Source organism: Ylistrum balloti, unplaced genomic scaffold, assembly GCF_031769215.1.
Source record: "Ylistrum balloti isolate Yb309-2 unplaced genomic scaffold, AGI_CSIRO_Ybal_v1 Utg370042, whole genome shotgun sequence".
NCBI lineage: Eukaryota > Metazoa > Mollusca > Bivalvia > Pectinida > Pectinidae > Ylistrum > Ylistrum balloti.
This window is the reverse complement of record NW_026782099.1, coordinates 1668058-1694425: the sequence shown is the minus strand read 5'-3', so window position 1 is coordinate 1694425 and position 26368 is coordinate 1668058. Positions and strand designations below refer to the sequence as shown.

Below are 26368 nucleotides of genomic sequence, written 5' to 3'. Positions count from 1 at the left end.
AGAGTGGATGCTGCAAGCTTATTTTGAAACAATGCCTGTATGCCTGTTGGTTCCGTTACGTCGCTATGCTATAAGCTACCACATTGTGTATGTATGTCTAGACTCAAAATATTCCTGGTATAGCAATACCGTTAATTGTATCTTTCTCAGGTGGTTTCATTTTAGGAAAAATGATCTTTAAAACTTAAGTCAAATGTTAACATGCTAAAAGCAAACAGACTACGAGTTATTAACTGTACACAGGAATTGGACAGTATGGTTATCATACTACTAAAATAACAGAAACCATATTTAAAAAGCTATCTTACATGAAATTTTCTCTGTACAAGTAGGCCTAAATATAATATTAGCTGATCAATATTTCACATAGAACGTCTGATTCATGAGATTTTTAGTAAAAACAAATGGAGGCTTATCGACCTATTAATGTTAAATCACCAAATGGTGTAGTCATCAAAGTCCCCTCTCTTCACAGATGTTAGACTCCTTCTTAACCTAATATCAACATGCACTCCATCCAGTACTTCATCTGTATTTTAATGTTGTCTTAGTACTGATGATGCAGCTGACCAGAGTTATTTTGTGAATCAGTGAGAATTATGTAAAACTCTTTTTAGAAACAAAAGCAATACACATAAATACAAACCATTTATGAAAAGATCTATGATCAATTTTACACAATTTTTATGAGAAAAAAATCCCTTTCATTTAAGTGGTTTGGTTAAGAAAGATAATAACATCAGTTTGTATTGCTGATGTGTTTGTGAAATAGTATCTCAATGTTAATTGTCTTCTCTGATGTTCTAGCTCAGAGTATCAGAATTCAAAATTGCGTAAATTACTATACAGACCGGTAGATTTTCAAGGGATACAGATTTGTATTTCCTTTTTTGTTAATAGATTGTATCAATCATTGGAAATGTCATAACATTTAATAAAAAAATAAAAGGTTTTTATTTAATTACATGCTATTAGCATGCTTTTACTACAGGCTTCTGTTTTCTTTGTGCCAGTTGGTGCTGATTTGCACCAAGATTAATTGTGGGATACTACATGGGAATAGAGGATACTATCAGCCGTACAAAGAATGTGTTGTACTGTCTTAAGTAGACTGATGAAGTGATGGCCTGCAATGTCCTAAGAGGAAGGATGAGGAGGTGGCACCTTATGTACCTGCTAGCAGGGTTTTGTGGACTGTACTTTATCTGCAGTGTGTGGATCATGTACTTACTAGGTAACGACAGGACGATGGTCACCAATCTGATGAGTTTTATACATGTAAGTATTAATGGTGGGAAATGGTTCCAGAATCATGAAGAAGATGCAATAGCTCAGTTAGTAGTGGTTTGCCAATGTAACTTAAGTGAGGATTCAAGTTCAATCTAAGTGCATGGTTTTGATTTAAAAGCTCTCTACCTGTGATGGTTTTTGTTTCTGCTGAAGCTGAGGAAAGGACTGTCTGTGCTGATGTAGTTGTGCATATGAGCAAGACACTTTACCTTAATGCTTTTGACAGCAAGTGACAGATCTCCCATATCTTGTTAATTAAAGTAGCAACCAGCTACTACAGAGAGACCCTCCTCAAAAACTGTTCACTGGGCTTTAAATCCAACAAACAAACAAACCAAATTCATGATTGCTCATTGCTTGGTGTTTGTAAAACAACAATTTATATACAGTGTATTGGTAGTTTAAGCAAATTCTTTCAAAACACAAAACCATCATGTTTTGGACAAAATTTGATAACTTTCTTCATCTACACCACAGTCCTTATATAGAACACTTGTACTGTTGAAAGCTTAAGGGACTGTAAATATAATGACAGAAAATGCCTACGATGTAATTAGCAGAAGTTCATGTAAATTAAAGCAAGGTAGGGGCTTAGGGGATGAAGATTGTAGTTGTGTGGGTATTTTTGGCAAGTTTTCTCTGGAATATTGACATGTTCACTTGTAATTAACCAGTTGATTGAGGTTTAAACATGATCAGGCAGGTGGATCTATACTCTTTAACATCCAAAATCCTTGTCACTTTGGTGATGCCATTGATATCTACTGGACCACCTGACTATTTCAGTGGCCATTTTAATATTTATGTAGTGAATAAACACACAAAGGTTGATTCTTTTTCATTTATCATTTTAGAAGACAACAAATGACTCACCTTGCGATGATGTAGATTTGTCTAGGCTATCTATTGTTTATACAAATGATGGCATTGGAGGTCAGTGGCAGCCTTTATTTAGTGATACCTGTCCTGCTGAAGATGCTTCTGTTGATATTCAGGTATATAACATATAATACATGTAACATATTCTTTCATGAACACATATTGTAGCTAGAGTTGTGAAGTACTTACCTGATAATTATCATTGTGGAAATGGAATGTATTTTCAGTATATTTCAATATTATAAAAATATTTCTTTTAAACAAAGTAACCTATATGGCACTGTAGGTACTTTACAATATCTAGGCTATGGTGGATTTTTATAGCCTATGCTTTTTGAGAATTTATCAAAGATTTAACAACAACTTAGAACAAAGTAATGTCTCAAAAAGTGCATTATTTTTGACGAAGTTTCAGTTGATAAGGACTTGATCTGTCAAGTTTTCCACCAGTGGCTACATCTCATTTGAATTAACCTGTGACAACACTGCCTTAATTTTTACTGACTTGATAACATGGAAAAGGTTTTGACATTAGGGTATACAACTATACTCTCTGACAGTAAATGATCAAATCCAATATCCTGTCAAGCATCAATAATATCTGAAGAGTAAATAAGCCTGGAATGCTCTTTTGATTTAATAAGATGGAGAAGGAATGGGACAAAATACCAGTCAATTACCCAAACTTTATCTTCTCTGTGAGTGGCTGGATTCAAGTAGTCAAAGTCAAGACATGGACAGTGAAACCCCTTGAAGTTATCATAGTTCCTCACTCTCATCAGGATCCAGGTAAGTTGGTGCTTTCTGTTGAATGATGTTTCTGTCAAAGATGTAGGCTTTCAGTAAGGTTGTTGGTAATTAAACACTTATTAAGAAATAAAAATGATCATGACTACAAAGAGTACCTACCACACTACATTAGATGTATTACATGGTACATGTACAAAACATATTATACAAGTAGGCAGTTGATCATTAACTTTCAGGGTGGCTAAAGACATTTGACAACTATTATATGCTGTACACTGCATCTACACTGGATCTAATTGTGGATAAACTGACCATTCATCGTGACTGGACGTTCATTTGGTCAGATGTCATCTGGTTGGCTCGGTGGTGGTCAGAAGCATCTGCTGACAGGAAACTCAAGCTAAATAGGTTTGTATATACATGTATTTTATCATTTAAACATATGATCACAGGTTATATTATGCATTAGCTATTTATAGAATAGAGTTTATCCAGGAGGCCTAAATTAAAACTTCAAAGCAATAACTCTCATTGAATGGTGAAAATGATATCGAAATCAAAGTAATGGCTAAAATTGTAGCATACACAACAGAAGCCAGTTTTTTGCAAGGATTTTTAGAAACCTCACCAATGACAGTTGGTGAACAACATGGCAGGGATAAACATGTTGAACTCAAAACGTGTTGAAAAATGCAGCAATATCCCTTTAGATGATAGAAGATGGAATTTTGACTAACACTATGCTGAAGCTCTAGAATTGATGTGAAAAACATTGTAGTCAAGAAAAAGGAAGTACACATTTATAAATTGATCACGGTTACATAAGAATGAAATGCAGACAAGAAACTCAAACAAACCCAAACAAACAAAAAAAAACTGGGAAATACAAACCATTTGAACTGTAAAAAGTAGTTGAAATGTAAAAATGATTCCTGAAATCAAAATACTGCAAACATCAGAAATTTTCAACTTAGATTTTAAGTGTGACCTTATTTGCTGTACACAATATATGTAAAATATACATTCTTGTGTTTGAGGCATACGTAGATGTAGTATACAGTGACATTTGTCAAAATCAAATCAACATAACATGTTTGTATATATTTCTCTGACAGAGTATTGCGTAGTGGTCAGCTGGAGATAGTGACTGGTGGCTGGGTGATGTCAGATGAGGCAACAGCTCACTATGCAGCCATGCTTACACAGCTCACTGAAGGTCACCAGTGGCTTCAACAAAATCTAGGTATTTATCTTGACCCATCACAGATTTTTTTTTTTGTCTGTGAAGTGAATTGCTTTTTTGTGGGCATTTTAGGGCATCTGTCCAGATGAGTCAAGATGACCTATAAACATTGTGCTTCTTTTGTCATCCACTGAGCGCCATTTGCAATGTAGACATTTCCTTTGAAATGCTACTCCTTCTTTGTGCCTGAGTGGATTTCAGCTAAATCTAGTATAAAAAAAGTACATTATGTAAGATGTCTGATTAATCTATAATATTGTACTCTATAAAGATATCTGGTTAAGGTATAATTTAATATGCTATATATATATTTATATATAAGACATCTGATTAAGGTATAATTTAGTACTCTATATAAGATATCTGATTAAGGTATAATTTAGTACTCTATATAAGATATCTGATTAAGTATAATTTAGTACTCTATATAAGATATCTGATTAAGGTATAATTTAGTACTCTATATAAGATATCTGGTAAAGGTATAATTTAGTATGCTATATATATATAATGTAATACAATTTAAGTACATGTCTGGTATAAATTCAGATCCCAATATATATGTGTAGATGTTATTTAGTACATTAATTAAAGTACAGGTCTTCTAAGGTTTAAACTTTTCATACAAATATGCATGGTTTCTGTGCTTCACAACAGTATTGATTTTGTGCATGATTATGTATTCTGATTTGTTATCATGAAAAATGAATTAATCTGAAACACCTTGACATATGTTTCTATCAGTAAAATTTGCATTGCTTTTTAAAACACTTTTTTTGCAGTAGTGTGAGTTTTTGTCAGAGTGTGTACACTTTGAGAAAAATAATATATACCTTATTTATTAATTCAGTACACTATTTACAACACCACAGATAAGCAGGTAACCATGGTAAATATGGGTACTAGCTGCAATATGTCACTCACCTGGAAAGAACTTCTCTTTAACTTGATTGGCTGATTTTTAGATTACTTAGTAAACCAGAGACCTCGGATTTGATTCCCAGCAGAGACATTGATATAAAATAATGACATCTCTTACCAATAGAAACTGTATCTTAGAGTAGAGATGTCATATCTGCATAAAATATCAATTTCAATATTCTTTCTATATTTTAACATTTTACATGGGTTTTAATGATAAATGAAAGATATGTGAAGATGTCTTCTTTCAGCTTATTCAATTTTTATTCCAGCTTTCTTGATTTGTTTTACAGGGTAGTCATGTTATTTTATATGTAAGCATGTCCTTTTTATCTACCTATACTCACGCCAGTCAGATGCTTAATGTCCTGTATTGGATGCTTCTGTCACTTAAGCTTATTACTGCAAGCCAGACCAGAATGTGAAAACAGTGAAAACAACTGCTTCATACACCTGTGTCAGGTTATCAAGGTCAATGTATTGTGACAAGGTGAAAATGCAGTTATGACTGAAACTGTTTTAAATGTTCTGGCTCTTAACACCTGCTTACATTATGCTTTAAGGCATTTATTCAGTTGAAGGTCAAATGGGATAGGTCATTTATAAAAAGATCATTTATGTAAATATTGCTGATACAGTAGTAAGCACTTTTCATTAACAGTTTATATGTAGGCCCAACAACAGCTACAGCTGATCTTTTTTTTATTTATACCTGTGTATTATGTAACCTCTGTCTTACAGATCTTATCATTTATACCTGTGTATTATGTAACCTCTGTCTTACTGATCTTATCATTTATACCTGTGTATTATGTAACCTCTGTCTTACAGATCTTATCATTTATACCTGTGTATTATGTAACCTCTGTCTTAAGATCTTATCATTTATACCTGTGTATTATGTAATTCAATCTTATAGATCTTTTCATTTATTCACATCAGTTCTTATATTTAGTCAGAGTATCTTTTTTTATTCAGATTTTTTTTACACACATTAACATGATTCAGCTGATGAATCTTAATGAAATTTCACAGGTAGAGCATAATATGAACAGATATAAATACTGGTGTCATCAGTATTTCATATCCACATTCTTTTTTGTCACCCATTGACATATTAACTGATAGATTATGATTAAACTTCATAGCTTTGTTTTAATATGAAAAATTATGGAAGAATCAAGGTCACTGTGATCATAATAGAACAGAATCATAGTCACCAGTGTGGCAGTCCCATTCATCAATAGTATTTTTCAACCATGGATTGGTAAGGATACTTGCATGATTGCTTCAAATTATTGTTACCAAAATGAATTCCTGCAGTTTGATAACAATCACTGCTCTTGAAAAATGACATTTCACACATATGTCGTCACTCTCGTAGCTAGCTACTTTTACCTGATGGACTGTTTAGTTTACCTTACATCTATGACCCCTTGTTACTCATTAAACTATCCTTGTTATCTTTTGCAGAAAAAGTAATGAAGTAAAGAAAGAACTTTCTCAAATTTCATATTAAAATTCCCAATAGTTTATTATTGCACTAATTGCATTATTGTAGAAATCAGGTAACAAAAGCTTACTGTCAGGCACCATTTTTGAGAAGGCAAAGTAAATGTCTAAAAACTCTATGGAGGATGCTTATCATGTTTCAAATAAAAAAAGAATATTGAATTTATTAATCTTGAAAGTTTTCTATAGTTTTCCACTCTGTTCATCTATCTGTCACAAAGTTTGCCAGTGCTTTATTTAGCAGCATCATACCTGGAGGAACTTTCATTGAACTCCATGCTCTTATAAAGTATCAAAATATCTAGGACACGTTGTTGGGCCAAGGTCACCTTTATCTATTTCTCCAGAATCATAACCAGCTTTCTAGCAGCTTCATACTTCACATACTGTAAACGATCAAAATATCTTTGGCAAGTTTTCAAGTTTTAAAGATGTAGGGTTAAGGTCATGGTCAGTTACTATTATTGCAAAATCTTTGTTAGTATTGTAGCAGCTTCACTCATTGAGGGATATTCATAAAAAATTCACTTTTATTGCTCAAGAATATCTTGATTGAGTTTAGCAGGGCCAAGTGAGGATCATGTGCGTGTCATCCGTCGTCTGTTGTCTGTCCTTGGTTCAGGGTCAACTTTTTCTTTTAAGCAACTTCTTCTCAATAACCAATGGACAAATGGGCTAAATGTTTTGATATTTGGCTGGTATTTTCCTAGTATGAAGCCCAACAAAATTTGGAAAAAGAAATGACCTTGACCTATTATCAAGGTCACAGGGGTCAGGTTTGTTAAAACCTTGAAATGACTTCTTCTCGTGAACTGAAACACCGAGAGGTATCATGTTTGGCTGGTATATTTCAAGGATGAAGCCAGACAAAATTTTTTAGGAAAAAAAAAACTTTGACCTATATTAAAGGTCACAGGGGTCAAATTTGTTAAAATTTCAAACAATTTCTTCTTATGAACTGAAAGGCTTAGAGGCATGATATTTTGCGGGTATGTTCCTAGAATGAAGCCTGACAAAGTTTGTGGAAAAGAAATGACCTTGACTTATATTCAAGGTCACAAGGGTCAAGTTTGTTCAGACATTTAAGCAACTTCTACTGATGAACTAGGAGGCCTAGAGGCACGATGTTTTGCTGGTATGTTCATAGGATGCAGCCTGACAAAGTTTGTGAGAAGAATCGACCTTGACATGAATTCAATGTCACAATGGTCAAAGTTGCTGCTATATATATTAACACCAGGTGAGCAGTGCAGGCCCATAGGGCCACTTGTTCCAAATTAGCATCAAGCAGTAACATTTTTATAAATAAATCATTACAATGTAGTAAGATGTAGGGGCTATTTTTTTTTTTATAGAGAACAAGGCTAGCCAATAGATTAGTGGCACCTGTTAATCTTGCATGTGTAGTTTAGTTAGTTGTCTGGATTATATGATAAGCAATGTTTGAAAATGTCAGTTATCTCTGATAAGTCACTGATGATAATAATCTATCTAAGATAATGATGCATATATAATTGATTCCTGTGATTGATCTCTTGTTTACACTTTCTATGTTCACTAACTTTCTTCTTCTGAATGATAAAATGATAGATAATATATCTATTCCTTAAAAACTCTGATAAAGTGGGTTTTTTTACTTAATTGTAAAATATTACCAATGATTTGAATAGGAATCATTTGTGTCTTTTTTTGAAGTTTTGTTTTCGTTTTTGATGCTGCAATGTAGGTATCACACCAAATGTCAGCTGGGCAGTTGATCCGTTTGGTCACTCCTCGACTATGACTTATTTGCTACAAAGGTCAAACCTCCAGAAAATGGTAATACAGAGAGTCAGCTATGCAGTCAAGCAACATTTGGCATCCGAGAAAAATCTGGAGTTCTACTGGACACAGGCTTGGGGTAGGTTTTAATACTCATGATGAGAGTCACTGATTGTTATCACATACTGAGGTAGTATGTTCAGTTACACCTTAAAAAAGAATGCTGTTAAGGTACAGTATTTTTTATACATGTCATTCTAATTGAAATTGAAAGATATGAGTGTTGGAAATAATTCATGACAATTTTATGGGCTATTTATTAGCATGAACATTATAACTTGGCTCCAGCCCCAAGGATTGATGGACTGTATGAACCAGAAAAGGCCAAACTGTCTAAATTTTCAATATTTTTCTTCTACAGTCCTGGATGTGCTTGAATCAAATGCTTGTAATTCCTTGATTAGTAAACAAGGTATTTGATAGGATAGTCTGTTTTAACTGTTTCCAGCTTTTTATTATTAAAACCAATACTTAGGACATGCTCCAGTATCATCTTGTTGATAAAATCACATACAGTGTACTATATTTGCATTACATGTTGTAGTTACCCGGTATAAAAGTATTCAGGCATTTTTTTAATGATTGGGTGACAATGGTTAGGGCCCTGTAACAAAAATGCAGGTGCCCTATACTTATCAAGTTATCCAGCCACCTCTCTTTCTGTTATTTTTGTTTTTGCAACAATATCTCAAGTTCTGTTTAGTCAGTCACACTCAAACGTAACCAATGCTTCATGGAACGAAATGCTTGTGTGGGAATGATTTTTGGACCTGATGTTAAAGTTCAAGGTCATTGTCACTATAAATAGATATTTGGTTTCTGCAAAGTATCTCGATATCTAATTGGATGATTACACTTTGACTTACTACATTGCTTTGAGAGCTCCAAGGTCAAGATCATCATCACAAAAAATAGAAATTTAAATGTTTATAAAAAATATATCATATCTGAATGTTACCATTTAATATTTACTGATTGCATAATGAATCATAATTTTAACAAAGCACACATGAGAAGTCACCTGACAAGAGGTCAAATAATCATGTGAAAGTTCATGGTAAAATTTGAAATATTGAATATTCTATGCAGACTGGTCCCAGTATCATTATACCTACTATTATTATTTGCTATTATTCCAGCATCATTAGGTCATCTGATTGTAAGCTGTGTGTCGTCCGCCATTCGCCAGGCGTAAAATTTCCATCCAAATGAGTTCTTCTCAATTACCAAAAGGCTCAGGGTACTGATATTGGGCCTTAGCAAGAAGGATGAAGGACTAAAAAGTTTGTTATAAAAATGACCTGGACACGCTTTCAAGGTCACAGGGGTCAAATATTTTTAATGACTTCTTCTCAATAATGAAAAAGCCAAGCCTGTAGCATGCATGGAGTTAGAGCTACAAAAATTGTTAATTTGAATGACTGACCTGCTTTCAAGGTCACAGGGTCCAAGTATTTTCAATTGTTTAGACAACTTCTTCTCAAGAACCAAAAGGTCCAGGGTGCTGATATTGGACCTGTAGCATGAAGGGATAAAGGGTTACCAGGTTTGTTTATATGAATTACCTTGACTTGTTTTTAAGGTCACAGGGATCAAATATGTTTAAATCTTTAAACAACTTCTTTTCAATAACCAAAAGGCCAAGGGCCTTGATATGGGGCCTGTATCATGCCTTTTTCAACAAGCAATATGTCTGGAGTAATGGCATTAGTTTAGTATATAAAGCATATGTTTTCAAGTTTTACAGAAAATGTCTTTATGAACCAATCAGTGTCTTCGATGTAGGCAGTGTTGTAGTTGAGCAATTCATTTTAAGCCGATTTGGACTCTTTCATATATAGGTCTTTATATTCATAGGACCCTTAAGGCCCATGGACCTCTTGTTATACCTAGATATTTTGTTTATATTCTCTGTAGACCAGTCCCACTCCACTGCTGGTTTATGTCACATGATGCCCTTCCTTTCCTACGCTGTGCCATTTTCCTGTGGCCCTGATCCTCAAGTCTGCTGTAAAATGGATTTCACCAACAGCAAGTGTTACTATGGACTCCAGCAGGTGCCACCCATTCGTGTTGATGACAGCAATGTGGCTTACTGGTATGTATAAATTTCATTATCTACTAATACACTCAACAGACTTTAGGACACTTTACTGAAGATCAATGATTGTTATATGAAGTAAACATAAACATATACTGTATTTTGGAACGTTTTTGTTTTATAAGAACTTCTATTCTATATACTGTATTGGTGATATTCAATGAGAATTTGATTTTGCTATATTCATAGTCAATATATTATTTAACTGCACATGCATATGAAGAGTTGTCCAAAATTTTACTTACTGAAGTTTATCAATTTTTCCTTGTAGCAAATTCCTGATAACCAAATGATGTGTCATTTAAATATATTTCAACATATTTCACTAGGCTTTCTAGGTCATCTGACCCAAAGCTATTGTGTTTCATCTGTTGTTGTGCACCTTGCATAAACTTTCCATTCAAATAACTTCTTATCAATGACCAGAAGGCTAAAGGTACTGACATTGAGTCTGTAGCATGATGGGATGAAGGACTTTCAAGTTTGTTATTATGAATGGCCTTGACCTCCTTTCAAGGTCACAGGGGTCAAATATGTTAAAATGTTTTAACCACACCTTCTCAATAACCAAAAGGCACAGGGTGCTGATATTAGGCCTGTAGGATGATTGGATGAAAGTCTACAAAGTTTGATAATATGACTTACCTTGATTCATTTTTAAGGTCACAGAGGTCAAATGTGTTGATAGATATAAGCCTATTTAGCCTCTTTCATATATAGGTCTTTATAGTCAGATGACACAGCTTGTGGGCTTCTTGTTTGTACATCTCTTTGTTAGGTATTTCCTATGAAACATTTGCCCTCATGTATATTATTTCTGATGATACGTTTGTGTCCTGATGAAAGATATTTCCCATGATACATTTTTCCCCGTTTAAAAGATTTCCTGTGATACTTTTGTGTCCTGATGTAAGTTATTTCCCGTGATATGTTTGTGTCCTGATGTAAGACATTTCCCGTGATATGTTTGCGTCCTGATGTAAGACATTTCCCGTGATATGTTTGCGTCCTGATGTAAGACATTTCCCGTGATATGTTTGCGTCCTGATGTAAGACATTTCCCGTGATATGTTTGCGTCCTGATGTAAGACATTTCCCGTGATATGTTTGCGTCCTGATGTAAGACATTTCCCGTGATATGTTTGCGTCCTGATGTAAGACATTTCCTGTGATATGTTTGCGTCCTGATGTAAGACATTTCCCGTGATATGTTTGCGTCCTGATGTAAGACATTTCCCGTGATATGTTTGCGTCCTGATGTAAGACATTTCCCGTGATATGTTTGCGTCCTGATGTAAGACATTTCCCGTGATATGTTTGCGTCCTGATGTAAGACATTTCCCGTGATATGTTTGCGTCCTGATGTAAGACATTTCCCGTGATATGTTTGCGTCCTGATGTAAGACATTTCCCGTGATATGTTTGCGTCCTGATGTAAGACATTTCCCGTGATATGTTTGCGTCCTGATGTAAGACATTTCCCGTGATATGTTTGCGTCCTGATGTAAGACATTTCCCGTGATATGTTTGCATCCTGATTTTTGTAAGACATTTCCCGTGATATGTTTGTGTCCTGATGTAAGACATTTCCCGTGATATGTTTGTGTCCTGATGTAAGACATTTCCCGTGATATGTTTGTGTCCTGATGTAAGACATTTCCCGGGATATGTTTGTGTCCTGATGTAAGACATTTCCTGTGATATGTTTGTGTCCTGATGTAAGATATTTCCCATGTTATCTTTGCTCCCCATCAATAATTTTGTTTATTTTAGTTCTGCTGTTAGATAATCACTTTGTTACAGGTCAAAGGAACTTTGGAAACAGTTCCAGAAGAAGGCAGAGTTATATGACCATGGAGTGTTACTAGTTCCTCATGGTGATGATTTCTACTATAGTGATTCTATAGACTGGGATAAGCAGTTTGGTAACCTCACCAAACTCATCAACTATATCAATACACAGTCACACATGAAAACTAAGGTAGTAATAATAGTATGTCAGCATAGGATGATTTTGAAAATATTGCTTGAAGATATGAAATTCAATCTTTGAAATGTTGACAGAGCGCTGTGTTGTTATAGTTCCACAAAAAGCTCACTTACTTTGGTATAATTTCTTTGCCTAGCCTTGTTACAGGAAGAAATTTTCTGAGATATATAGAATATCACCAGCCTTGAGATCAATTTGCCCCGTAGGTAGCTTTTGATCATTTTGTCAAATTACCAGGCAATACCAAGTGGTATTCAGTAAGCATTCTCTAGTTACATTGTTTCTAAATCTAGAGCTTTGATCCCTAGCAGAGGAATTGGAAAAAATATTTTCCTCTCCAAAACAAGTTTTCTGAAAATCACAATAATGTTCTTGGTTTATTTTGCAGGTGAGATTTGGAACATTGAGTGATTATTTTACTTCAGTGAATAAGAGAATGACCCATGACTCATCACTAAAGATGCCAACACTGGCTGGGGACTTCTTCACATATAATGACCGAGCTGACCAGTACTGGAGCGGATACTACACATCCAGGCCACACCTTAAGCACATGGCTCGTAAACTCCAGTCTCTTCTTAGGTAGAAACAAATGATTATTAGAGCACCTTATGGTGTCAAACCATTGATAAGAAAGCCTTAAAGATAGCTGTCTGAACTAATTTACGGTGATTCACTGCATAAGTCTTATGAACCAGAGATGGCAGGGAGTTAGTTGCTTTAGTAACCAGATATTCGATAGTAGGTATCAAATTGTGCTAATGTGTGCAATTGATGTTCAGATTTATAAAGAAATAGACATAACACCACTCATGTTTTGTAGGTCATCTTCTACACAGCAAGTAAGTGACCTGGATCTAGGTGATGGTACATCATAATTACTTACCATTGTTTAGGTTACATGCCTTCTTGCTTTGTATTGTTACAGGTCTGTGGAAATTTTTTTTTCCCTGTGTCTAGCCCAGGCAATACATACAGGCACTGTTGAACGCATAATGGAGATCCTGAGAGACGCCGTTAAGCTTCAGTCTTTCAGACAGACACTGTCTTTATTTCAACACCATGATGCCATCACAGGGACTGCCAAAAGGAAAGTTGTCAGAGATTATGGGGACAGGTAAGTCAGCACAGCTGGTGGTAGTCACAACAGTATCACAACAGTAGGAAACTCTTCTGTAGTGATACCATAAATCTCCTGTAGTGATGACAGTAAGAAATCCCCTGTATTGATGACAGTAAGAAATGCCCTGTAGTTATGACAGTTAATAATTTCCTGTAGTGATGACAGTAAGAAATGCCCTGTAGTGATGACAGTAAGAAATGCCCTGTAGTGATGACAGTAAGAAATCTCATGTAGTGATGACAGTAAGCAATCCCCTGTAGTGATGACAGTAAGAAATCTCCTGTAGTGATGACAGTAAGCAATGCCCTGTAGTGATGACAGTAAAAAATCTCCTGTAGTGATGACAGTAAGCAATCCCCTGTAGTGATGACAGTAAGCAATTCCCTGTAGTGATGACAGTAAGAAATCTCCTGTAGTGATGACAGTAAGCAATCCCCTGTAGTGATGACAGTAAGAAATCTCCTGTAGTGATGACAGTAAGCAATCCCTTGTAGTGATGACAGTAAGCAATGCCCTGTAGTGATGACAGTAAGAAATCTCCTGTAGTGATGACAGTAAGCAATCCGCTGTAGTGATGACAGTAAGGAATCTCATGTTGTGATAACAGTAAGAAATCTCATGTAGTGATAACAGTAAGAAAACCCATGAAGTGATGACAGTAAGAAATAATCTCCTGTAGTGTTGACAGTAATGCGCATAAATATTAAAATCATTTTCTTTTGAAATAGATCCATTTTATGTGTGAATGTAAATGAATAAATGGCTTGTTTATTTCTACAGATTAAAGAGTGCTTTTAATGGTCTTTCTGGTTCACTTGGCTCATTGTTGGCAAATGAGCTTAAAACAATGAACAACATCCAGCATGTAGAGGTAAACTTGGTATGTATGATTTAAATACCCCATTACATTGTGGTGATAGGTTCTCAGGATGAAACCCAACAAATTTTGTGGAAAGAAATGACCAAAAGAAGAAGAAATGACAGTTACCTAGAATCCAGGTCATAACTGTCTCTTTAGATTTGTTGTGAAAATTAGTTAAAATTTATTGGATGTGCCCACTTTGAATGCCAATGATTTATGTATTTATGTATTAGTAATAAATAGAAATTCTATTTTTTAATACATTGAATACAGGGTAAGTGATGCAGCCTCTTATTTTTAAGGAGGTTTTTTTCTGATACATTGAACAATTTTTCCTACAGGTGTTTCTTGTCAATTTCTATGATGACATTAATTTACATTTCAGGCAAGTGAATGGACTGGATATGACAAGCTAGTAACACAGAAAACTATCGTAATAGATGGATCACAGAACTTATACCAGGTCCATATTGTGGTGTACAACAGTCTGCCACACCGGAGACAAGATGTCGTGGTATTACATGTCACAGAATCAATGGTCAAGGTTCTTGATCGCAGCACACATCGCTACATTTCTTGTCAGGTTAACCCTGTGTGGAGTACCAATGGCGCACTTCAACTGGATGTTTTTGAGGTAATTGGATAATTGTGATGTGAGAGAGAAAATCTAGGAATAATCATACCCCCTGCTTAGATATCATGGAGGAATTTATATTCACATGATATCAACATACTGTTGTTTAACGTGGGCGGTCAGAGATGTGGTATGCTCCCGAATTGAACAAAATTTAAGTATTAAAAATAACAAAGTGCAAAAAGAGAGTTATGGTTCTTGTATACTGCCCTTCTTCTCATTGAGATCTATCTACCTATGAATTTTCATGTTGATACCTCTTATAGCTTTTGTGTTATACTCCGGACAAAATTATGACAGACAGACAGACGGACAAAGCAGCAACTACATGCTCTCCCTTCAGGGAGCATAATAAGGCAGTGTTGATGATTTGTGTGATAGTTACCATTAAATCTAGTTTTGATTTGATAACATTTAGAAAAAGCTAAATATTCAGAAATATCTAATGTAACGTAAAATGGAATTGAAAACATTTTTCTGCAGCTTATTCTTTTTATTCCAGTTGGTGTTTGAAGTAGAGTTACCTCCCCTCTCTGTCAGAACCTACGCCTTGATCAGTGATAGTGACCATATCCCAACTATGGCCAAACTCTCAGTACCATTGATACAAATTACAGATTTCAGGTAGGACAGTTTCTTTAATGTCAACATAACTTATCTTAATAAATTACAGGTGATGTCTTTCAATGTTAAGGTCACATATTCAAAAGTAAAGACCTGTACACATTTGGTGTTCCATCTTAGACACAAACACTAAGGACTAGATGCAAATGCTAAGGACTGAGTGCTATGGTTACAGAATGGAAATGGTACCCAAACATTATTGAAGGATGATGTAAATGAAATGGTACTATGGGTGATGCTTTAAAAATATTAAGTTATAATGAGTAAATAACCTGGTCATTATAAAACACCAATCATTGGTCACATATAAGTTGATTACTGGAGTTCACACATGAGGCCTATGTATTCATACAATACAGATTTGATTCATGGTTGAGTGGTTTTTACCTGTAATAAATGATCTGATACAGCTTTCAGGAATTTTAAGAATAGTTCATTTCATACCAAATGCGATCCTTTGATTTTTTAACTTTTTGAATGGGAACAGAAACATTATTAAAATGCTACAGTACTATAGTATGATGCAAATATTATGGGAGGGCTTTGGAAATACTATATGCTATGCTTAATGTGTACAAGTCTCTCAATAGCATAGTGACATATGACAGCTTACAGGTATGTACCTATCTCTCATTGTCAAGGTTACAAACTTATGATTACACAAACATACTTGTCTCTCAGTCTAATTAATACTACCAATGAAATGACTCTACATTCGTCTTGATGGTGCAATATCACTGTATGGTATGTTCCAAATATTTAAAAAAAAATACTCAAAGATAGATATATATGACTTTACATATCTATATAACAGATCAGACAAGTCATGTGATCAGTTGTTGTTCCTCTCCTCCTGATAAGTGTCACAAACCTTATTTTAAAGGGATGTGGATAGTCCAGGCTTCTCCTTATCAGCTGTAAAGGATGTAGTTTTCACTATTGAGAGTCCATACCTGTTAGCAACATTTGCTACCTGTACAGGGAAACTGCAAGTATGTATACAATGATATCAAACTTCATTATATTAACAGGATTTTTTTTCATCAGTTATTTATATCATTCCAACAAATATTTTACACTGGTCATTTTGTATATAAACATAATCTGTTGACTGTAAATGACAAGAATAATTCAGAACAGTGTGGTAAAATGTAGCATTATCACAACAAAGATTGTACAGCTCCACTTATGTTAGTAAGACAGTTTTCTACAGAAATTAGACACTGCTCAACAGATTATACTAATACATTGATTGCATTAAGATTCAGATGAAAACACAGGAAATATACTGATAATGCTCAGGTGGTTGTGTGTCGTGTATGTGGGTTCCCATCACCCTCACCTCCATCTTTCAAACTACTCGTAGTTTTTAGGCATATACAAACTATGCTTATCAAACTATCACATGTAATTTCTTACTGGGTAGATGAAGACTTTGGTTTTGGTATTGCGTACTATTTTCTTTGTTCTTAAGTATACCACTAGGAAATCTGATGGGCAGACATTGAGATCAGAGGTCAAGTTCATGACCTATGGAACAGGATCAAAGTACAATGTCTTCAAAGATAAAAGTGGAGCTTATACCTTCCAACCAGACGGTCAGGCAGAGGTGAGTAATACCCTTACACGACTCCTATTAATCTTAATATGTAATTAAATTTATAACAATGGTATAGTATAGAGTATATCCCAACATATGATACAATAGGATACCAGGATTGTCAGATATCTCTTACTTCCTGGGAAGTGAGGAGTGTAGATTATCTGCTGCTATGTATGGTAGAGAGTGCAGAATATCTAAAACTATGGGAGGTCTGGAGTATAGAATATCTTCAGATATTGGAGGCCAGGAGTGTAGAATATCTAAAGCTATGTGAGTCCAGGTGTGTAGAATATCTACTGGTGTGGGAGGCCAGGAGTATAGAATATCTACTGGTGTGGGAGGCCAGGAGTGTAGAATATCTACTGTTGGGAGAGGCTAGGAGTATAGAATATCTCCTGTTGGGGGAGGCTAGGAGTGTAGAATATTTACTGTTGGGGGAGGCTAGGAGTGTAGAATATCTACAGATGTGGGAGGCTAGGAGTGTAGAATAACTACTGTTGGGGGAGGCCAGGAGTATAGAATATCTACTGTTGGGGGAGGCTAGGAGTGTAGAATATATACTGTTGGGGGAGGCCAGGAGTGTAGAATATCTACTGTTGGGGGAGGCCAGGAGTATAGAATATCTACTGATGTGGGAGGCCAGGTGTATAGAATATTTACTGCTGTGGGAGGCCAGGAGTATAGAATATCTACTGTTGTGGGATGCCAGGAGTATAGAATATCTACTACTGTGGGATGCTAGGAGTGTAGAATATTTACTGTTGTGGGAGGCCAGGACTGTAGAAATGTGGAGTAAATACTGGATTTTGTTTGTCTTTGGGTGCAATAACTTGCGAAGGAGGGAGTAGTATAGAAGTTTGCTGTTCAAGTGATTTTAAAATCCCAGAGCCAAGCAGTAAATGTTGTGTTGGGACAGAACATTTTTCATTACTCTTGCCCAGTAAACTTACCTGATATTTATGCTTGAATTCATGCAATTATTGTTACTTTCTTGCCTTACAATTATAGTTTATTTATTCCAAACGTCTTGTGATTGCATTTTGTCTAATTCTTCAGCCCCTACAAGATGGCAGTGTGAAAGTTTACATAGTTGAAGGTCCTGTAATGTCCAAGGTTCTAACTGTCCAGTCTGGCATTGTTCACACCATAACTCTTTACAACAATTCTGGTTAGTAGCTAAACAACAAGGATATTGAACTCATACAAATTGTCCAGTTGCGCAAAATCCATTCTAAAGAAAAAAAAATCAATAAATGCCTTTTCAATCAACATAAAGGTAGGACATGAAAATTTTGGGAAAAAAATAAGGATAGTTTTCATATCAGTCTCTGGATGTGACATTCAGTTTTTTATGACCTTGACCAAATATATAAATAATACCTATACTACAATATTCTGCATTTGTAACAGTTTTATATCTGTGTAGTAAGTGTCATGTATATCTGTGTGTAATAAGTGTCATGTGGAGGTGTGTAATAAGTGTCATGTATAGGTGTGTAATAAGTGTCGTGTATAGGTGTGAAATAAGTGGCATGTAGGAGTGTAATAAGTGGCATGTAGGAGTGTAATAAGTGTCATATGTAGGTGTGTAATAAGTGTCATGTATAGGTGTGTAATAAGTGTCATGTATAGATGTGTAATAAGAGTCATGTATAGGTGTGTTGTAAGTGTCATGTGTAGGTGTGTAATAAATGTCATGTAGGAATGTAGTAAGTGCCATGTATAGGTTTGTAATAAGTGTCATGTATAGGTGTGTAATAAGTGTCATGTATAGGTGTGTAATAAGTGTCATGTAGGAGTGTAATAAATGTCATGTAGGAGTGTAGTAAGAGTCATGTATAGGTTTGTAATAAGTGTCATGTATAGGTGTGTAATAAGTGTCATGTATAGGTGTGTAATAAGTGTCATGTATAGGTGTGTAATAAGTGTCATGTAGGAGTGTAATAAGTGTCATGTATAGGTGTGTAATAAGTATCATGTATAGGTGTGTAATAAGTGTCATGTATAGATGTGTAATAAGTGTCATGTATAGGTGTGTAATAAGTGTCATGTAGGAGTGTAATAAGTGTCATGTATAGGTGTGTAATAAGTGTCATGTGGAGGTGTGTAATAAGTGTCATGTATAGGTGTGTAATAAGTGTCATGTATAAGTGTGAAATAAGTGGCATGTAGGAGTGTAATAAGTGGCATGTAGGAGTGTAATAAGTGTCATGTGTAGGTGTGTAATAAGTGTCATGTATAGGTGTGTAATAAGTGTCATGTGTAGATGTGTAATAAGTGTCATGTATAGGTGTGTAATAAGTGTCATGTGTAGATGTGTAATAAGTGTCATGTATAGGTGTGTAATAAGTGTCATGTGTAGGTGTGTAATAAGTGTCATGTGTAGGTGTGTAATAAGTGTCATGTATAGATGTGTAATAAGAGTCATGTATAGGTGTGTTGTAAGAGTCATGTATATGTGTGTAATAATTGTAACGGTAAATTTGGTGCAATGGTCTTCGGTCTAAAAATTGTTGCACATATTAAAATGTCAGTGTAAAATTTCTAATCTTTGTGACTTTGGTTATGACCTTGACATTGCTTATTTTATGGTTAGCTGCTGTTTATGTGGACAATATTGTGGACATGAGTGGTAGTCAGTGGAACAACATTGAGCTGGTGCTACGGTTGAACACAGCAGTAATGGACCCTGAAAACAAACTCTGTGTGGATCTTAATGGGTTCCAGGTACGTAGGATCCCTCATAACAAACTCTGTGTGGATGTTAATGGGGTCCAGGTAGGAAGGGGTCTATGTAACAAACTCTATGTGGAAGTTAATGGGGTCCAGTTAGGAAGGGGTCTATGTAACAAACTCTATGTGGATGTTAATGGGGTCCAGGTAGGAAGGGGTCTATGTAACAAATTCTGTGTGGATGTTAATGGGGTCCAGGTAGGAAGGGGTCTCTGTAACCAACTCTACGTGGATGTTAATGGGGTCCAGGTAGGAAGGGGTCTCTGTAACAAATTCTGTGTGGATCTTAACAGGTTCCAGGTACATTGTAGGGATCAGCATTCATTTAGTGTAATAATTACACTGAAAGTTTACGTGGCATTCATAAATAGCATTGTTCCATAGCATTCATACATGACCTTCACACAGAGACTTAATTTAAGTACTGCTTTCTTGCAACATAATAGCACAAAGCCTTCATGTAGAGAATTCTTGTGTAAAGTGGAATACAATCAGATATGATATACCATCAGTTTATTAGATGGTAAATTTGAAAACCTTAATTTTACTACTTAGAATAAAAAAGAATTGTCAAACATCTTAGAATGTAGAATGGCACTAAGTCGTAAAGGTGTGCAAATTTTAACAGCATTTATTCAACATTTTCAGTCATTTTCATGTTTAACTTTTCTCTCTAAAACTTCATTTTTAATAACCTTCTCTGTCATAATCCATGTTCAGATGCATAAAAAGAAAACAAGAAAGAAACTTGAAATCCAAGGAAACTTTTACCCGATGACATCTATGGCTGTCATAGAGACTTCTGAAGAGAGGTTAACCTTACTGACCTCATCGACTCACGGCGTGGCAAGTTTACACCCAGGTCTGTTTCAGTGTGTTAAGTAGGTGTCATCACATCAAAATCAGTCTTTGTGTATTCCTTTGTTTTTACTGATATTGTGATCCTAATAGATTTATGATGTTAAATGTTTCAAAGCCATTCTTGTCCAGTAGAATCTTTGATTATACTGTCAGAAATGAGAAAAATCAGAAAATGTTAACAATTTTGTTGGTGCTTTAAAACTCTTAACAGTAAGAGTGAGGAATTAACTGTTTAACAAGATTATATTGATATTGTACTAAACAGGTGAACTAGAGGTGGTCCTTGATAGAAAACTTCTTCAAGGGGACTGGAGGGGGCTGAATGAAGGTGTCACAGACAATGTTCCCACCCACAGTCAGTTTGTCCTGCTGTTTGAGAGACGTCATAAATTGCCCATCAAGGTAAAGGTCACTACTTTACTATATGTACCTTAAACCTTATGACTGTTGAAACTAGATGTATATGAGTATGACCTCTAACCTTTTGACTATTATGATTTGAAAATTATGACCTTTAACCTTGTGACTATTGTGACTAGATCTTTATGTATGAGTAAGACCTCTAACCTTTTGACTATTATGTTTTGTAAAATTATTACCTGTACCCTTATGACTATTGTGATGTGTATAATTATGACCTTTAACCTTATTACTATAATAATTGTGACTAGACTCAATGTGTATAATTATGTCTTTTAACCTTCGACTGTTTTTACTTGATTTGATGCGTACGTGACCTTTAACCCTATAACTGGACATGATGTGAATAATTATGACCTTTAACCGTGTGACTGGAATTGTAATGTTACAGAAGGATTCCTTGATGTGCTACCCTTCTCCAATGGCTATGATACTATCAGATACTTTGGAACAGCCACTTGACATACTGATCACTGGAAAAAGGTCTGATCCAGCCCAGCTGGTTAAAGCAGGATTGGACCTGCCTTTCCCACCACTTCCATACCACACCCAGTTGGTTGCATTAAGGAGTCTGTTTATGGAAGGTGGCAACAGGTCACACGCCTTATTATCAATTCATCGGAGGGTGGCAGACTGTGGCTTTCTGTGTTTCACTAAGCAGTGTCATTCTCAGGTCTGTATCACACAAATATTTCCATCAAACTTGAGGTTGAAATAGAAGATATTCACAGGGATGGCAGAAAACATATCTGTATTTTCAGTCCAACTTGTCTTCTGAGGTTACTAGGCTCTTTAAATCCCTGTTGGTCTCTAGCCCATCTGCTGTCTTTGTTATTACTACTGTACTATGTCTTTGTGATCATTCTCTAGAATCAACTCAAGTGATCTTTCTCAAACTTTTTATGCATGTTCTTCTTAACATTCATTTTCAGTCAGTTTGAAAGAATAAGATAGATTTCTAGAAACCATACTGCTAATCATTTGAATACTTTATCACATAATTGGCCTGTTATCCAATGAAATTGCCTGTGTAATATTTTGCATATGTCACTAGTGTAGTACATTCCAGAGTGTTTTCATTGGCTGTGCATGTCAGAAATTGATTGCGGATGTCATACCTGGTAATATGAACAATGACATGTCATCAATTGCAAATGATATAATAATAAAATGTCTGCCCCTATTTCATTTTGTCCTTCATATTTAGACTTTAAAACCAGTCAATATGTAATTTTCTAAGTTATGTGATAAAAAGTATCTTAAATTTGTTTTTGTTTCATGTTAGAATTTATGAAAAGTTTTTAATTTGGTTGCCAAGTCTCGCAAAATAAAGATTATTATGACTTGTTTAATAAACTCTCATGTAGCATGTTATGTTAGATTGATAGAAATTATCATCTGTTATCTCTATCATTAATGGATATGTTACTGTATGTCCTAGTATTAATATCTCTGTGGTTTCCTTAATTCTGTTTTTAATGAAATTAAATGTTTTTTGATTTCTTCAATAGAAACCTGTTGCTGTATGTGAAGACTGCAAGATGTTGATATTTTTTCTTTACAGTCAACTGATTTTATTGATCTTGCAAATCATTCCAAATCAATATTCATTGACTCCATGGAGGAAACAATCTTAACTGGGGTTAAGGTCAAACAGAAGATCAAGGACAAGAGAATTAGTGTTCCTCCCATGGAAATCAAGGCCTACAGAATCACCTTCATTTAGTAGAATCATTGACCTAGAATCTCCTTCATAATATGGCAAAACGAGGAAATAGAATCTACTTTGGAAAGTGGAAACAGGAGGACCCTAGAATCTCATTCATACAGTGGAAACAGGAGGACCCTAGAATCTCATTTATACAGTGGAAAAAGGAGGACCCTAGAATCTCATTCATACAGTGGAAACAGGAGGACCCTAGAATCTCATTCATACAGTGGATTTAATGAAAACATGAGGATCTAGAATCTCATTTACATAGTGGAAACAGTCGAGCCTAAAATCTCCTTTACTAAGTATAAATAGTGAAGTCTAAAATCTCCTTTACGTAGTGTAAACAAGGGAGTCTAAAATCTCATTTAGGTAGTGTAAACAAGGGAGTCTAGAAGTTCCTTTACGTAGTGTAAACAAGGGAGTCTAGAAGTTCCTTTACATAGTGTAAACAAGGGAGTCTAGAAGCTCCTTTACGTAGTGTAAACAAGGGAGTCTAGAAGTTCCTTTATGTAGTGTAAACAAGGGAGTCTAGAAGCTCCTTTACGTAGTGTAAACAAAGGAGTCTAAAATCTCATTTAGGTAGTGTAAACAAGGGAGTCTAGAAGTTCCTTTATGTAGTGTAAACAAGGGAGTCTAGAAGTTCCTTTATGTAGTGTAAACAAGGGAGTCTAGAAGTTCCTTTACATAGTGTAAACAAGGGAGTCTAGAAGCTCCTTTACGTAGTGTAAACAAGGGAGTCTAGAAGTTCCTTTATGTAGTGTAAACAAGGGAGTCTAGAAGTTCCTTTACGTAGTGTAAACAAGGGAGTCTAGAAGTTCCTTTACGTAGTGTAAACAAGGGAGTCTAGAAGTTCCTTTACGTAGTGTAAACAAGGGAGTCTAGAAGTTCCTTTACGTAGTGTAAACAAGGGAGTCTAGAAGCTCCTTTACATAGTGTAAACAAGGGAGTCTAGAAGTTCCTTTATATAGTGTAAACAAGGGAGTCTAAAATCTCCTTTACGTAGTGTAAACAAGGGAGTCTAGAAGTTCCTTTACGTAGTGTAAACAAGGGAGTCTAGAAGCTCCTTTACGTAGTGTAAACAAGGGAGTCTAAAATCTCCTTTACGTAGTGTAAACAAGGGAGTCTAGAAGTTCCTTTACGTAGTGTAAACAAGGGAGTCTAGAAGTTCCTTTATGTAGTGTAAACAAGGGAGTCTAGAAGTTCCTTTATGTAGTGTAAACAAGGGAGTCTAGAAGTTCCTTTACATAGTGTAAACAAGGGAGTCTAGAAGCTCCTTTACGTAGTGTAAACAAGGGAGTCTAGAAGTTCCTTTATGTAGTGTAAACAAGGGAGTCTAGAAGTTCCTTTACGTAGTGTAAACAAGGGAGTCTAGAAGTTCCTTTACGTAGTGTAAACAAGGGAGTCTAGAAGCTCCTTTACGTAGTGTAAACAAGGGAGTCTAAAATCTCCTTTACGTAGTGTAAACAAGGGAGTCTAGAAGTTCCTTTACGTAGTGTAAACAAGGGAGTCTAGAAGTTCCTTTATGTAGTGTAAACAAGGGAGTCTAGAAGTTCCTTTATGTAGTGTAAACAAGGGAGTCTAGAAGTTCCTTTACATAGTGTAAACAAGGGAGTCTAGAAGCTTCTTTACGTAGTGTAAACAAGGGAGTCTAGAAGTTCCTTTATGTAGTGTAAACAAGGGAGTCTAGAAGTTCCTTTACGTAGTGTAAACAAGGGAGTCTAGAAGTTCCTTTACGTAGTGTAAACAAGGGAGTCTAGAAGTTCCTTTACGTAGTGTAAACAAGGGAGTCTAGAAGTTCCTTTACGTAGTGTAAACAAGGGAGTCTAGAAGCTCCATTACATAGTGTAAACAAGGGAGTCTAGAAGTTCCTTTATATAGTGTAAACAAGGGAGTCTAAAATCTCCTTTATGTAGTGTAAACAAGGGAGTCTAGAAGTTCCTTTACGTAGTGTAAACAAGGGAGTCTAGAAGCTCCTTTACGTAGTGTAAACAAGGGAGTCTAAAATCTCCTTTACGTAGTGTAAACAAGGGAGTCTAGAAGTTCCTTTACGTAGTGTAAACAAGGGAGTCTAGAAGCTCCTTTACGTAGTGTAAACAAGGGAGTCTAGAAGTTCCTTTATGTAGTGTAAACAAGGGAGTCTAGAAGTTCCTTTACGTAGTGTAAACAAGGGAGTCTAGAAGTTCCTTTATGTAGTGTAAACAAGGGAGTCTAGAAGCTCCTTGTAACAGGCAGACCTGTAAAGCTCTGATACATAAAATGTTCCCAAATATAAGCAGAGGAAATTGATACCTGCGATATTATTTATATACAAGCTGTCTGGACTTCTCAAAAATGGCTCATGATGTATTTAAGAAGGTGAACTGAAAATATAAACCAGGTTGATACGCCATAGATTTTACAGGTGTTTTTTATGCATGTGTGTCTGACAGGTCTGCTTGTTGAACAAAAATGATTTGTTACTTCTGTATCTGTCAGTGGTGTTAAAACAGTTTTGATTTATAAGAAACACTCGCTTAATATTTCATTTCAGCTTTTCACTTAATACTTTTTGCTGTAAATGAAACAACCCTTCACATTTAGATTTTATTATGTGCTTGTTTAATGCAAGATAAAGTAGATTTTTTTTTCCTTTTCAACACAATTATATCATTTGTATATAATTTTATGAACTTACATCCATCTGAATCTCTATCTGTGATATTTTTATATGATAAAACTTTGTTATGGTGATGTTGGTCTCCAGGCCTGTCCATTAGAAACAAGTGATATGTTAAGAGAGTATGTCAGTACTGTGTGTTCACCGAGGATGTAAGGGTCAGGTTAAAAAAAATCTGTTCTGTGACAGCTACTATTTGAAAGGTGCTGCAGATCTGTTGAAATCTGTTTCTGTTGACAGACAGTAACTAATTAGATGCATGCTATGATTCATTGAGGAAACTTCCACAGTAGCATTTAAATTCACTTGGCTGACATATATATATGCTGCTCATAATGTAATATTGCCTAGTGTTTTGTAGTCCTCATCGATCACTTGTCTTGACAAAGGGGCCAATCACCATGGTAACATTGATCAATTATTGTGTGCTCCTGCTATGACTTTTATGTCTGATCAGTGTATGTGTTGGTCTGTGATATTGTCTTTAAAGGCATGTACAGTTGTCATACATATGCTACAACAATCTTATATTCATTGCAATAATAGGTCACAGTCAAATGTATTTGTAGGGATACAATAACTCAGATGACTGTTAGTACTGATGAGCATTTGTTTGGATCGCTTGCTTGGT

At 35.4% G+C, this 26368-nt stretch overlaps 1 protein-coding gene across 1 annotated transcript; it reads left to right on the top strand.

Moving 5' to 3' along the window:
- Window positions 1-21: 21 nt before the first annotated feature.
- Window positions 22-24683, top strand: LOC132549088 (alpha-mannosidase 2-like). Its single transcript, XM_060213002.1, has 22 exons — window positions 22-87; window positions 1014-1278; window positions 2145-2285; window positions 2814-2958; window positions 3156-3327; window positions 4035-4162; window positions 8322-8495; window positions 10334-10514; window positions 12321-12498; window positions 12896-13089; window positions 13436-13624; window positions 14411-14510; window positions 14878-15126; window positions 15629-15750; window positions 16634-16742; window positions 17225-17359; window positions 18410-18521; window positions 19950-20080; window positions 20807-20948; window positions 21213-21349; window positions 21759-22040; window positions 22932-24683. Exons 2-22 carry the CDS (start codon window positions 1123-1125, stop codon window positions 23091-23093), a joined length of 3339 nt encoding a protein of 1112 aa, XP_060068985.1. The 5' UTR covers window positions 22-87; window positions 1014-1122; the 3' UTR covers window positions 23094-24683.
- Window positions 24684-26368: the final 1685 nt, after the last annotated feature.